Source organism: Nerophis lumbriciformis, linkage group LG07 (genome assembly GCF_033978685.3).
Source record: "Nerophis lumbriciformis linkage group LG07, RoL_Nlum_v2.1, whole genome shotgun sequence".
Classification (NCBI taxonomy): Eukaryota; Metazoa; Chordata; class Actinopteri; order Syngnathiformes; family Syngnathidae; genus Nerophis; species Nerophis lumbriciformis.
The window spans coordinates 9,979,341-9,994,530 of record NC_084554.2 but is presented as its reverse complement, the minus strand read 5'-3'; the positions used below and the strand labels follow the sequence as shown (position 1 = coordinate 9,994,530).

At 41.5% G+C, this 15,190-nt stretch overlaps 1 protein-coding gene across 1 annotated transcript in view; it reads left to right on the top strand.

The window, feature by feature from the left end:
* The window catches only part of LOC133609852 (cyclic nucleotide-gated channel beta-3-like), a 282,901-nt gene extending 267,711 nt beyond the window's left edge, over positions 1–15,190 (top strand). The window contains exons 12-20 of the mRNA XM_061965864.1: positions 998–1,120; positions 7,582–7,723; positions 7,927–8,086; positions 9,921–10,018; positions 10,104–10,187; positions 10,243–10,361; positions 10,435–10,587; positions 14,539–14,689; positions 14,760–15,190. Of these exons, the coding sequence (XP_061821848.1) occupies positions 998–1,120; positions 7,582–7,723; positions 7,927–8,086; positions 9,921–10,018; positions 10,104–10,187; positions 10,243–10,361; positions 10,435–10,587; positions 14,539–14,689; positions 14,760–14,780 (1,051 nt within the window). The 3' untranslated portion in view covers positions 14,781–15,190. The remainder of the gene's footprint in view (positions 1–997; positions 1,121–7,581; positions 7,724–7,926; positions 8,087–9,920; positions 10,019–10,103; positions 10,188–10,242; positions 10,362–10,434; positions 10,588–14,538; positions 14,690–14,759) is intronic.

Here is a 15,190-nt window from a genome sequence, read left to right as displayed (position 1 = left end):
TTACAAAGGATGGAAAGGGTAAAGATGGAAAGGATAATGCAGGTATAAAGTAGACTAAAAATGTACCATAGTAGCAATATAAAAGATAACATATACGTAATATTTACATATTATATATACAATATATAACAATTCCCAAGTAACAGATGTGTAACCAAAAAAATGTGTAATTGTTTTTCCATTTACAGTATTACACCGTAGAAACGACGGCCGTAGATTTTACTGTAAAACAGTGGTACTGTTTTCCCATTTACATTTACAGTATACATGGTAAAAAACATTGTACATTTTAAGGTAAGATTTCGGCAGCTAAACTTTACTCTAAAATCGACATATTTTTCTTAAACGTACGTAAAAATACATTAAAATAAATAATTGTGTAATGAATCAATTTAAAATGTATATATTATTCACATTTACAAGTGGCCCTCTGAGGGCAGCCATAACTGCCATGTGGCCCCCAATGATAAATGATAAATGGGTTATACTTGTATAGCGCTTTGACAGTATTTCCACATTCACCCATTCAAACACACATTCACACACTGATAGCGGGAGCTGCCATGCAAGGCCCTAACCACCACCCATCAGGAGCAAGGGTGAAGTGTCTTGCCCAAGGACACAACAGACTTGACTAGGATGTTAGAAGGTGGGGATTGAACCCCAGTAACCAGCAACCCTCCGATTGCTGGCACGGCCACTCTACCATCTTCGCCACGCCGCCCCTAACATGAAACATAATGAAAACGATCATCCATCCATTTTCTACCCCTTGTCCCTTATGGCGTCGCGGGGTTTGTTGGAGCCTATTCCAGCTGCACATAGGTGGAAGGCGGGGTAATGCTTTAAATTACATTTTTCTCTGAGGTTATATTTCTTTTGTTGAGACAAATTGTTGTAAATTTGTTGTCCTTTTTTGGCATTCACCTTTGTCGGTTCCACCGTCTTGTTTATTGTTCATGACGCCGTCAACCAACCTTCTTCACTCTGCTCTTAGAGTGATTCGCACCATCGGCTACCTCCTCTTCATGCTCCACATCAACGCTGGTTTATACTACGTGGCTTCAGACTACCAGGGCATCGGTAAAACCAAGTGGGTCTACTCCGGCCTGGGAAGTGCGTAAGTATCTTCTCATTCTGACAAGAGATAGAAGGTAGGGATAGTTTAAGCTAAACAAAGCGCTAGCAATTGTTCTCATCAGTGTTGGCGCTAGGAATCTTCAAAAGGGGGTCCCAGGCACCCCGTCAAGTCATAAAAATGGCGTCCCACAGTACATTTTTGGGGTCCCACTTTTTTGTAAGCGTTTTGAAAACAAATGATAAATGTATGCATTATCCTGTTATAGCTCACATTCTATATTGTGTTTTGGAAAAAGGTTGTCATAAACGTTACTTAATTCATTAAACAAATAACACAAAAGAAAAAACTGTTATGCATATGTAAATGTATTCAGTTATAAACATTCATTCAATTCTTTCCTTCTTGGATCTAAACTTTACCGCTGCCGGTTTTATTTTCGATATTTTTATTAAATAAGTTGTAGGTGTATTTATTTCAGTATAAAAGTGTAAAAAGTTTTTTCCCTCGGTTATGAAACGATGATAATGGTGTGCCAGGACATACATGCATATGACACATTTAATTGATTATTCTCACCTGTATGTAGATCATCAGTCCTTTTAAAAACAGCTACATCTACACTTTCATGGCAAGTAGTGCCAACAAACTTAGAATTTGGCAAGTTAGTTTCAATGTCATTTAATACAATGGCACTCAATACCTCTAACATTTCATCTCTGGCTTGGTGATGGCCATAAGCTGTGTGTTCCCCTTTAAGAATGGCGGTATGTGGTGGTGAGTGAGGTGTGTAAGTGAGTGGGCAAGTTAGGAGAGGGAACGCGAGCATGTTGAGGAGTGTTAATAGCATGGTGGTTGTCCGCTTGGCTGTGTGGAAAACATAAATAAAGAGTTGTAACAAATCGACGGCCTCGTCATTCCGACCAAAGAGCGGAACTGTAGGGACCCAAATTAAAGGGTGCTTCTTGGTGCCTGGTGAGGCTGGATCTTTGAAAATCAGAGCACTTGGTCGTAAAGGTGTTCTTTTATTTTATTTTGTAATTTTTATTATTTTAATTTAATTTTTTGGAATTTTATAAACCTTTATTTTTAAGCTGCAACATTTACAGACAATCGAGAAATAATAATAATCAAAATAAGTACAAAAACAGTACAAATCAGCGCCAGGGGATTGTAAACTCAGCAAGGCAAGGCCACTTTATTTGTATAGCACTTTTCATACACAAGGCAGACTCAAAGTGCTTCACAGCACAACATGTGGTACAACAAAGTGAAATGAAAGAAAATAAAAGCAAAATTAAAAATGCAGACAATAAAAAATAAAAACAGTGCGGACGTTAAAAGTTTGAAGATTAAAAGATTTAGCTGAAAGCTAAGGTGAACATAAACGTTTTCAGTCTAGTTTTAAAAGTAGTCAGAGTTGGGGAAAGTCTGACATCTTCAGAAAGTTTATTCCAGCTATTTGTTGCATAGTGACTGAATGATGCTCTCCCTTGATTTGAGTTTACTCTGGGAACTAGCAGCAGCGTTCTGAACAAGCTGTAGCTGCCTGACAGTTTTTTTGGGAAGACCTGCAAGGAGACCATTACAATAGTCTAGCCTACTGGTAATAAAGGCATGTACAAGTTTTTCTAAGTCTTGAGCTGACATGAGCCCTCTAAGTCTTGTTACATTTTTGAGGTGATAGTAGGCCGATTTTGTTAGTGGTTTGATGTGACTGTCGAAAAGTAAATCAGAATCTAAAATAACCCTAAGATTTCTGGCTTTATTTGAGGTTTTCTTTTTTAGCACCAAAAACAATTATCTCAGTTTTATCTTCATTTAGTTGTAGGAAATGTTGGCACATCCAGTATTTGACTTGCTCAATATACTGGCATAGAAGATCTATGGGGTGATAGTCATTTGGTGATAGCGCTACATAGATTTGGGTGTCATCGGCATAGCAATGATGGTCAATGTTATTATTTTTGCATGATTTGTCCTAGTGGGAGCATATAGATGTTAAATAAAGTAACTAAAATAGAATGCAATATATATATATATATATATATATATATATATATATATATATATATATATATATATATATATATATATATATATATATATATATATATATATATATATATAACAAAGTGCAAAGCCATAGGCTCACACAAGTTCAGTAAATAATTAAATAATTTCTGGTCCTGAGAGATGATTCTGCCTGGGTAACAGCAGTGCTGGCGGCCCACTTTCTGGCAGGAAGTGGGCCGCCAGCACTGCTGTTACCCAGGCAGAATCTTCTCTCAGGACCAAAGATACCATCGGATCTAGGAACATCACATTTCCAGCAGTGGTCCAAGTCCACTCCCAGGGAAAAGAGGACCATGATCCAGGATGAAGTTTGAAACCTTGAGGAAGAAGGAAGAAGAGCTAAAGCCGGCGAGCTCGCAACCCAAGGTGCCTGGACAAGGTGGAACCTTCCCAAGAGGACTGTGACGTGGAGTGAACTGTGGAGGCTGGAGCCCTTTCGTATCTCGTTTCTGCTCCGAGCAGTATACGACACCCTGCCGACCCCAGTCAACTTGCATAGGTGGGGAATGAGGATCCGCTGTGCAGGTTGTGTGGCGGTAAAGGAACTATGGCGCACATTCTTTCTGGGTGCAAAACAGCATTGACCCAGGGAAGATACAGGTGGCGCCATGATAGGGTGTTGGCAATGCTCGCAGACATCTTAGAGCAAGAGAGGAGAAAGAAACACCCGGCCAAAACTAAGCCACTGCTGAGCACCATCACCTTCGTGAAAGAGGGTCATAGACCAGTTGTCCAAGGCCAAGCCAAGCCAAGCAAAACCTCCTGCAATTGGCCCAGGGTTGGGAGATGGAGGTTGACCTGGGTAGGAAGCTCCTCTTCCCAGAGGCGGTATTGTCCACCACTCTAAGACCAGACATAGTTATGTGATCCCCAGAGGGAAAGAAAATCATCCTGGTGGAACTTACTGTGCCGTGGGAGGAGGGATGTGACGAAGCGGCAGAGAGGAAGAAAACAAAGTACCAACAACTTGTCCAGGACTGCCGGGACAAGGGGTGGACAACATGGCTGATGACAGTGGAAGTTGGATGTCGAGGATTCCCTGCTCAATCTGTGTGGAATCTGATGACAAAGGTCAGATTGAGAGGTCACTTGAGGAAAACAGCCGTTCGTAGGCTGGGAGAAGCGGCAGAGAGAGCCTGGATGAGAAGGACAGTGATCTGGCCAATCGCTGCTGACCCACCAACCGGAGAGTGCTGTGGTTAAGGGTCGAAAACACTCGGTGAACGTTGGGGACCACCTGATGACCTCTTGTCCAGGCCAAAGCTTTATCCATTAGAAATGGATTAAAATAGCATCTTTGATGTATTTGCAAACTAAACAAAATTTGGAACACAGCATCATCGTCTTAGCCCGTTTACATGGCGTGCAAAACATCTTTCCATCGTCATAAGTGAGCCATTTGCTGAAAAGTGGCTCCTGAAGCCACTTTTCATTGAAGCCTCGCCATGACGAAAACAATAACACGCGGGAGTCCTAACACCGGCAATGCAGTATTTGTGATCCATAAAACTTTCCGCAAATGAAAATTTAAGAAATTGTACCGCAAAGTGCATTACTTTGAAGTCGACCAATAATTAATAATTTGACTCTGCAAATACAAACAAAACAAAACACCGGCGGAAAGCGATAATCGGTAAAACAATAAATAAATAAAAATCTGCGTCCTTCTGGAATTTTGCGTCCTTTCTGATTTCAATACGTAAAAAGACACAAAAAGTGTGTTATCGCCAACACTGCTCATGATGTCAGCAACAGCTGGAATTTGAAAACAATCGGAAAATGCTTGAAACATTCCACTGGAGGATCTACCTGGCCAAGAATGACGGACATAAATAATCCCCCAAAAAGGTAATTTGTCATCTGAAAACATCATTCCAAACATGGTGTCAGGAAAAGGCAACTCAGCGATCATCAGCAAGGACTTCTCCGCATATAAGAACCAGGTGAGGTAATTATCTTTGTTTGCTGCCATTGCTTTAGTTACCTCACCTGCTTCTTATATGCGGGAGAAGTCCTTGCTGATGATCGCTGAGTTACCTTTTCCTGACACCATGTTTGGAATGATGTTTCAGATGACAAATTACCTTTTTGGGGCATTATTTATGTTCGTCATTCTTGGCCAGGTAGATCCTCCATTGGAATAATTGATCTTCAATATATATTATTTGTATTTACTGTCCTTGCTTTACCAGCAGATCATTTTCATCAATTTCCCAAGATAATTTCAGATTTTAATGATACAGTGGTATCTCAACTTACCCCGGAAACTAGCTCAGCTGTTCTGGCGATGAAATTGGGAAATGCTCGCCATTTCTACTTGACTCATCCAAATTTGTGCTACAAATTGTGAGTTCAAGTATTTTATTTTTTCACTTTTAATATGTTTTTTGCAATATTAATTTTGACAGTACCACATAAGATAAGTTTTAATTGCTGATGCTTGTTTATTGATTTTTAAATGTGCCCGTTTTGTACACTGTTGAGGTGATTCAATGCGCAGTGGTGTGTAAATGTGTTCCAGTATAGTATTTCTCCAGCAATGGTCATGTGGTGACATCATTTATGGTATTTTGAGAGATAGTCATTGAAGTCTGACATCACTGAAGGCCTAGGTGGGAAACGCACGGTGCGCCACTGTGTTCAAGCTAGGTTTTCTATTGTTTTTAATTTTTGAAATATCGAGTGATAATTTTGGCGTATTCTTTTTTTAATCACCCTGTATTTACAGCAAAGTGCATACACTGTGCAGCGGGGGGAATCATTACTTGATCCCTTGCTGGATTTGTTAAAAAAGATATGAGCAGTCCAGAATGTGTATGGTAGGTAGGATTGAAGCCCTTGTTAAAAACAGATAAAGACATCAATTTAAGAAAAGGTGCAGAAAGAGACCATAAAATAAAGGGTGTAAATGAATTTCCATTCTGCTGAAGTATAACCTTAGGAGAACCAGTTCAGTTCCAGTTTATTTGGATCATGCATACGATGCAATGTAATTCATCACATATTTCCAGTTGTTTCATTACAGCACGTCTGAAAAGGAGTTGGAAGAAGCTGAGCTTATTTAATCCTACCCTTTTTCATACCATAGCAATTTTAATCCCATTTCCTTGTTCTCTGTAACAGAACAGTGAATAAATAAATAATATACCATAGTAAGTAAACAAATATCCATCCATTTTCTACCGCTTGTCCCTTTTGGGGTCGCGGGGGGTGCTGGAGCCTATCTCAGCTGTATTCGGGCGGAAGGCGGGGTACACCCTGGACAAGTCGCCACCTCATCACAGGGCCAACACAGATAGACTGACAACATTCACACTCACACACTAGGGACCATTTAGTGTTGCCAATCAACCTATAAATACATAAATAATCTTTATCTCAAAAGAAAAAAAAAGGGTTCAAGTGTCTTCCACATTGGACATTTCTGACATACTTTGCACACTCTTGGCATTCTATCGATGAGCTTCAAGCACACCTGTTAAGTGAAAACCATTTCAGGTGACTACCTTTCACCGAGAGGATGCCAAGAGTGTGCGAAAAAGTAATCCGAGCAAAGGGTGACTATTTTGAAGAAACTAAAATATAAAACATGTTTTCAGCTATTTCACCTTTTTGTTGTTAAGTACATAACTGTGTTCATTCATAGTTTTGATGTGACAATCTCCAATGTAAATAGTCATGAAAATAAAGAAAACGCATTGAATGAGAAGGTGTGTCCAAACGTTTGGCCTGTACTGTAAATCTAACAAAAGACACAAATTGTCCACTGCAGAGAACATGCCATTATTGTGCACTATTGGTTTCAGCCTATGTCCTGGGCATGACGTTATAGTGCATCCGGCAGTGTAGGCTCCTCTATGGGGTCTTGGGGCACTAGGAGGTTAACCCCTTTACTACTGTTACACCAGGTGGCCCTTGGCAAAGGCCTAGTACCTGACTGCCCCCTAGCCAGGGATACGGTGAAGACCTCAACGGCGGAGAAGGCGGAAGACGGTAGATTTAAGAACTACCACAACGGCTGCGATGGCGGAAGAAGGCTGCAGCAGAAAAGGGTCCCCAGTCGTCTTGGACTCCATGCCACTGGACCCTGACCCGATTCTGTCAAGGATCGTGTGGTGACTGTCTGTGCACCAGTCTCCCTACGTAAAACGTAGTCACGCACAGGCATCCTCCAATACACCCCTACCAGGAGGATCGTCATACTCGTTTCGAGTGACCGCCGATGATGATGATGGTTTCAGCCTCAACACATTAGTGTCCTCACTGCTTTTCAAACAGTTGAGTGTGGAGCCAGCGTTTCAGACACCATTGGCAGCAATTCATCAAGGGAATCAAAACCACCCTTTTAAAGACTGAAAGCCTGTGTGTTCATCCATCAGATAGTATTCTTACTAGCAGGCCCTCTAATGCCCTCATCCTTTCCACAGATACCTGCGTTGTTACTACTTCGCTGTCCGCAGTCTGATCAACATCGGGGGTCTTAATGAACCCCACACCGTCTTTGAGATAACGTTTCAGATGACCAACTTTTTCACGGGCGTCTTTGTGTTCTCCAGTTTGATCGGACAGGTAACTGCCGTGGAAACCCGGTAGAAATGAAATAGTGTGCACTTCTCACATTAGTCGTAGTGGAGAAGTGACACTTGTTGATTAGTCTCATCGTTGTTTATAGTTTGGCAATAGTTCCCTGTGACATCTTGACTGGCAAAATTAACTGTTAAAAATGTACGTGTTAAGAATTTGGCGTTCAAATCGTTTTCATGATTCTTCAGATGAGAGATGTCATTGGTGCGGCCACAGCAGGACAGACGTACTTCCGCTCCTCCATGGACGAGACTGTGTCCTACATGGTGAACAACCGCATCCCCTCCCTGGTCCAGAACAGAGTCCGCACCTGGTACACCTACACCTGGGACGCTCAGGGCATGCTGGGTCAGTGTGACTTCACCAGTTTGAAGGAATGTTTATTATTATTTGCAGACTGTTCAAAAGGTAGCCTATGATACTATGTACACTATATTGCCAAAAGTATTTGGCCACCTGCCTTTACTCACATATGAACTTGAAGTGCCATCCTATGGAATTGTCCAAAATGTTTTGGTATCCTGAAGCATTCAAAGTTCCTTTCACTGGAACTAAGGGGCCAAGCCCAACTCCTGAAAAACAACCCCACACCATAATTCCTCCTCCACCAAATTTTACACTTGGCACAATGCAGTCCGAAATGTAACATTCTCCTGGCAACCTCCAAACCACGACTCGTCTATCAGATTGCCAGATGGAAAAGCATGATTCATCAGTCCAGAAAAGGCGTCTCCACTGCTCTAGAGTCCAGAGGCGATGTGCTTTACACCACTGCATCCCACGCTTTGCATTGGACTTGGTGATGTATGGCTTAGATTCAGCTGCTCGGCCATGGAAACCCATTCCATGAAGCTCTCTGCGTACTGTAAGTGGACTTATTGGAAGATCACATGAAATTTGGAGCTCTGTAGCAACTGACTGTGCAGAAAGTCTTTGCACAGCGGATGCGCTTCAGCATCCGCTGACCCCTCTCTGTCAGTTTACGTGTCCTACCACTTGGTGGCTGACTTGCTATTGTTCCCAAACTCTTCACTTTTCTTATAATAAAGTTGACTTTGGAATATTTTGGAGCGAAGAAATTTCATGACTGGATTTGTTGCACAGGTAGCATCCTATGACAGTTCCACGCTGGAAATAACTGAGAGCGGCCCATTTTTTCACAAATGTTTGTAGAAACAGTCTCCATGCCTGAGTGCTTGATTTTAAACACCGGGCCAAGTGATTAGGACACCTGATTCTCATTATTTGGATGGGTGGCCAAATACTTTTAGCAATATAGTGTATCATATACATTAGAAATGTAACCATATGACAATTTCATATCACAAATATCATCATCACGATATTGCTGAATGTGCTCATAAAGTACTCATATACTCACTGAAATGTGTTAACTAAGTTGTATTTTTAAATTGTTAATGTGTCTTGTGTAGCTATCATGTAGCTATTTTTTAACAATGACTAGGGAAGGTTGTTTGCATTGGGTCATATAAATAAATGCTGCGAATTCAGTGGATAACAAAAGGTCATTGACCAGGAAAAACTCATGTTGTCCACAAACTAGCGGCATCAAAAATCTTAAAATGAAACAAGCTCCATGCGGCACGTTTTCTTTTTACAGGCATGTGATTTTTCCGTCAATAGTCGGAAATCTGTCTTTTTTATCTCTGTAAAGATATAAAAAATGATTTTCCGTTTTTCATCGTTTTTTCCGACCTACAATGTGTGTTCAAATCTCGATCCTTCTCTTTGCCATACCTGCCAACAACTTAGGTTTCCCGTATTGAGTGCGGTTTTTGATTATCCAGTGGTAAAAACTACGGTTTTCGATTAAAAATGATTCACTTAAAAATCGAAGCTACGTAGCGAAGCAACTCCAAGGGCAGGGGACAAAATATACGGGAAACATCAATGACGATTGGTTGGTTTACATATACGAACATCCATGATTGGTTGGTTGGTTTACTTTGATGAGTCACGATTGGTTAAGATTAGGGCAAAACATTACTGACAGGCCTATCGGAGGTTAGGGTTAGCACTAACCAGGCGCCTTGTCTGTCGAAACTGGAGCAGACAAGTGAAAGAGATGACAGAGTTTTCTCACATTCGGCGGTCATTATCAGGCTACAACATCATTCGAAAAGTATATTTGACATAATAGTGGTCCATAAACTTTCTCCAGATGAGTCGGAGCTGCTCGATAAGATGCCTTTGGTGATGAAAACCGCCATCGCTATAGACATCAACTTGACCACTTTTCAAAAGATTGATCTTTTCAAGGTAGATTGACCCATAAATCATTTATAAACACAATGTCAGGCATATTTGTGACTGTTGAAATTAGCTATTTGGATGTTCTCTACAGGGTTGTGACCAGCAGATGTTGGTAGATATGCTACTCAGACTCAAGTCTATCGTCTATCTGCCAGGAGATTTTGTTGTAAAGAAGGTATGAAAGTAAATACTTGACTCCACAGTGGTCAACCACTCTGCTTTCCCCGCAGGGTGACATCGGCAAGGAGATGTACGTCATCAAGAGTGGAGCAGTGCAGGTGGTGGGAGGACCTGACAACAGTATTGTGTTTGTCACACTGAAGGCCGGGTGTGTGTTTGGAGAAATCAGGTCAGATTAGTTCTATGCTTTACAGTTGTTGGCACACAATGATGGGACATTTTCAGATCTGATATCCTTATAGCCTTCTGCAGTCATCCAAAGACGGGGGAAACAGGCGGACAGCAAATGTCAAAGCCTTCGGTTTCGCTAACCTTTTTGTCCTGGAGAAGAAAGACTTGTTTGACATTCTCGTCCACTACCCGGAGTCTCAGAAAGTGCTGGCCCGAAAGGGAAGGTGAGAAAGAGTAGATGTTTAATGACAGATGGAGTGGCTTTTTAACAATACTGTTCAGAACTTCATATCCTTTTATTTCTGTACCGCTGATTGCTTCTTAGCATTATTTTTGCTGCATAAACACTCCGCTGAGGTGCGATTCGGTTGGAGCAGGGGTATCCAAACCTTTTGACTTGGTGGGCCGAATTGGGCTGAAAAGAATGTGGTTGAAATGATAGCTTGAAACGAGGCAAAATGGTAAATGGGTTATACTTGTATAGCGCTTTTCTACCTTCAAGGTTCTCAAAGCGCTTTGACACTATTTCCACATTCACCCATTCACATACTGATGGCGGGAGCTGCCATGCAAGGCCCTAACCATGACCCATCAAGAGCAAGGGTGAAGTGTCTTTCTCAAGGACACAACAGACGTTACGAGGTTGGTAGAAGGTGGGGATTGAACCAGGAACCCTCAGGTTGCTGGCACGGCCACTCTCCCAACTGCGCCACACCGTTGGGAAGAAAACATTTATTTTATTCGGCCATCGATGCCAAAATCTTGTCAAGCCTCTGCCATTGAAATCTATGCGGTGTTCGTATTTGGCTGGATGATTCTGTCAGGGACTGCTGTCGGTCTTGAACCCCAAGATGTAGAGATGACAGGCATAGTGCAGGAAAACATTACTTTAATGTCAAAAAACAAATAGTTCAACTGGTAAGTGCACATGCAGGGAAAACAGGAACCAGGCAACCAGTGACGTGCTGTCAGGGGAGGCAAGTGAGGCAGTGCCTCACCTTGCCACCAGGGGGGTAAAAGGCTTAACCATGAGATGTTCAAAAACGGGGAAAAAGCAGGCCATGAGGCAGCAAGTACCTCAGCCTCAAAGTAGGGGGCAATATATTGTGAACATCCATTTAATTAAATTTCATTCCAAGAAATAAAACAATATTTTTGCATCTGAAAAAAAAAAAACCACCCACAAACGCTGGGTTACTCTAGAGTCAGAGTACTGCTGAGGCATGTCTGCCAATATGGAGGATCATATACTGTATCCAAAATTAAATACTTCTCTAAACTGGACTTTAAGACAAAATGAATGTGATCATACAAAGTACGTTTTCATGGAGGATAGCTATTGCTGCTTCAGATACAAAAACAGAAAGGTAAGATACACTCACAATACTTGATTTATTTTGTTAAAAGCAAATGGGACCGAAAGGTATTTAATTAACAACTTTATCAAATACTTTTTGGACCCATTTATCATATCGTAATATCATTATGATAACGTTTTTATGAAAGCGAATTACTCCCTTCTTTTTCCTGTTATTCTAATGTGCAACCTAAATCAACAATGATTAGAGGTGCACATATGAATTTAAGTTAAAAAAAAGAAGGAAGAAAAACCTCCAAAAATATCTTTGCCTCACCTGGTGTTAGGGCTGGGCGATATGACTAAAAAATGTATCACGATATAAGTGTTTCATATCAGTCGATATCGATAATTATTGATTAAAAAAAAAAAACATATTCTAAATAAAGACCAGCAGAAAAAAGGCTGAATTTAAATACTTTTATTTTAAATAGAAGTAGGTAGCATGTCCTTCGCTAATTGATCCACCACTACATCCGTTATTTCTTTATAACGTTTTGAATTTTTGTCGTATGGCACTGCTGCCGAGTACCTCTCGATGGTGGTCTGTTGTTGCCGCTTCGGTGCTGTTCCACTTGCACCGGCTGATGTAGATGGTTGTGGTTGTTTGATACTGCTGTACTCCAGCGGGTGAGAGCGGCTCAGGTGGTAAAATAGGTTTGTCGTGTTCCCAGACTTGGTCGGGACGACGACCTTGCAAAGTTTGCAGACAGTATTACTCTGATTCGTATTGGACTTAAAAAATCCAAAATACTGCCAAACTGGTGATGTGACGTTTCCTTTTTTATTTACAATTTCCTCTCGTGCTACCGCACTCATATTCCTGTTTTGTTTCACTCCTCGTCGTCAGCTGGTCGTTGTTGCTTTTTTTTTTCTTTTTTTTTCCTGTTAGCATTTCCCAGAATGCCTTGCGGTTCACGCTCGGCCGTGATAGGTTGAGAGGCCAAAGCCCTTCCGCTGCCTACACCCCCCAGAATGCCGTGCGGTTCCGGCTCGGCATTTCTTTCTATTTTTTCTAACAGAACTCAGTGAAATTATCGAACGTTCTATCGACCCCATTTTCTATTGATATTGATCACATGTCTATCGCGATATATATTGTTATTGTTTTATCGCCCAGCCCTACCTGGTGTATAGTTCACCGCACGTCACTGTAGGCAACAGGAAACAGGATAACAGGTTACAGGAAACAGGCAACAGGATACAATACTCGAGCCCTGACTGGAGGGTGAGGCAGGCATAAATAGTAGCCTGATTGGCAACTGCAACCAGGTGTGCCAGGCTGCCAATCAGGGACAGGTGAGGGAAACGAGCGCACAGGGAGACATGTCGGATATGGAACCAGAAAAAGAGCGCTGACAGGAAATAAACCCAAACATATTTAGGTGCCAGATCATGCTGGAAAATGAAATCATCATCTCCATAGAGCTTTTCAACAGATGGAAGCATGTTGTGCTCTAAAATCTCTAGAAGCGTTTGACTTGAGCTATGGAAAAGAAGCACTGGACAGTTGCAGAGTGGTCCAGAGTCCTGTTTTCAGACAAAAGCAAGTTTTGTATTTCATTTGGAAGTCAAGGCGCTAGAGTCTGGAGGAAGGCTGGAGAGAAGCAAAATCCAAGTTGCTTGAAATCCAGTGTGAAGTTCCCACAGTCAGCAATGGTTTGGGGAGCCATGTCAGCTGCTGGTGTTGGTCCACTGTGTTTCAATGCAGCTGTGTACCGAGAGATTTTAGAGCACTACATGCTTCCATCTGTTGAAAATCTCTATGGAGATGATGATTTCATTTTCCAGCATGATCTAGCACCTGCCCACAGTGCCAAAACCACCAGTAACTGGTGTACCGACCATGGCATTACTGTCCTCGATTGGCCTGCCAACTCCCCTGACCTGAACCCCATAGAGAATTTGTGGGGTATTGTGAAGAAGAAGCTGAAAGACACCAGACCCAATAATGCAAATGAGCTAAAGGCCGCTATTGAAGCATCCTGGGCATCCATAACACCTCAGCAATGCCACAGGCTGATTGCCTCCATGCCACGCCGCATTGATGCAGTAATCCGTGCAAAAGGATTCCCAACCAAGTACTGAGTGCATTAATTGACATTTTCAAATGTTTGATTTTGTTTTGCTGTTATAAAGCTTTTTTTTTTTTACTTGGTCTGAGGAAATATTCTAATTTTTTGAGATACGATTTTTGAGTTTTCTTAAGCTCTATGCCATAATCAGCAATATTAAAATAATAAAAGGCTTGCAATATTTCAGTTGATGTGTAATGAATCCAGAATGTATGACATTTTTGTTTTTTTAATTGCATCACAGAAAATAAAGGACTTTATCACAATATTCTAATTTTCTGAGACAGTCCTGTAAACTGTCAGTAACAAGCCTGACATGTAATATGCAACTCATTTTATTTGATACATGTTTATATTGACAATTGTGGTGTTTTAGACTGCAATATTGTTCAATTAAGGACACCTATTATGTATGGCTCTATTGTGTGCTTAGCTGTTGCGTAGCTGCTTACTCCTCTGTCACATGTTTTCCTTTTGTAAATGACTTGACAAAAATACAAGTAATCATACTGAAGGACATTTAACTGGCTGTCCAGCTTTGCACAAGGACTACTGGTATTGGCGCTTATATCGGAGATTTTACATGCCAGCTGATACCGTTACCTGTTTTTTTTATTGATATCGAACTAATATCAGATAACATACCAATATTAGATTGGGACACCCCCAGTGAATATGATTACTCATTCAGTGAAGTCAAGATTCAGAGGCTACAATACACATCATTAACTGTGTGTGTGCAGGAAGTTAATGAAGGCAAAGGGTCCGGCAGCTGCTAAAGCGGAAGAAGAAAAGAAGAAAGGACTCACCCTTTTTGGACCCAAACCACCCACACCCAAACTACTGCGAGCCTTTGGTGGAGGGTTTAACAGAAAAACATTGGAAAAACTAAAGGTAAGGTCCTCCTCTCTCTTCATTGATGAAAAGTTCTAAAACTTCTGATCGTGTTTTCTTTTTGTCGCAGGCTTGTGCGGGCGGCCAGTGACGACGCTTGTCTATTTATTTAACAACTCCATTTTGGGAGTGACTGAGACTGTCATTTTCAGCCTTTTATATTCATACAGCAGGGGTGCTCATTACGTCGATCGCGATCTACCGGTCGATCTCGGAGGGTGTGTCAGTCGATCACCAGCCAGGCATTAAAAAAATAGTCCTAAAAATGAGCGATCATAAATCTTCACTATGACGTCACTTTCGTCACTTGATTGACATTCACGGCACCCGAGGGTCTTCTGAGATGACGCTGGCTACTGCCAGCTCATTAAAATTACCGACTTGAAGGCGAGAAACACTTTATTTCAACAGACTCTGGCGCCGTACCTGTCGTCAAAACTCCAAAGACCGACTGCACAGTTGCACAATAAAAGCTCTGCTTCATTCTGCCTGCGCTACCAA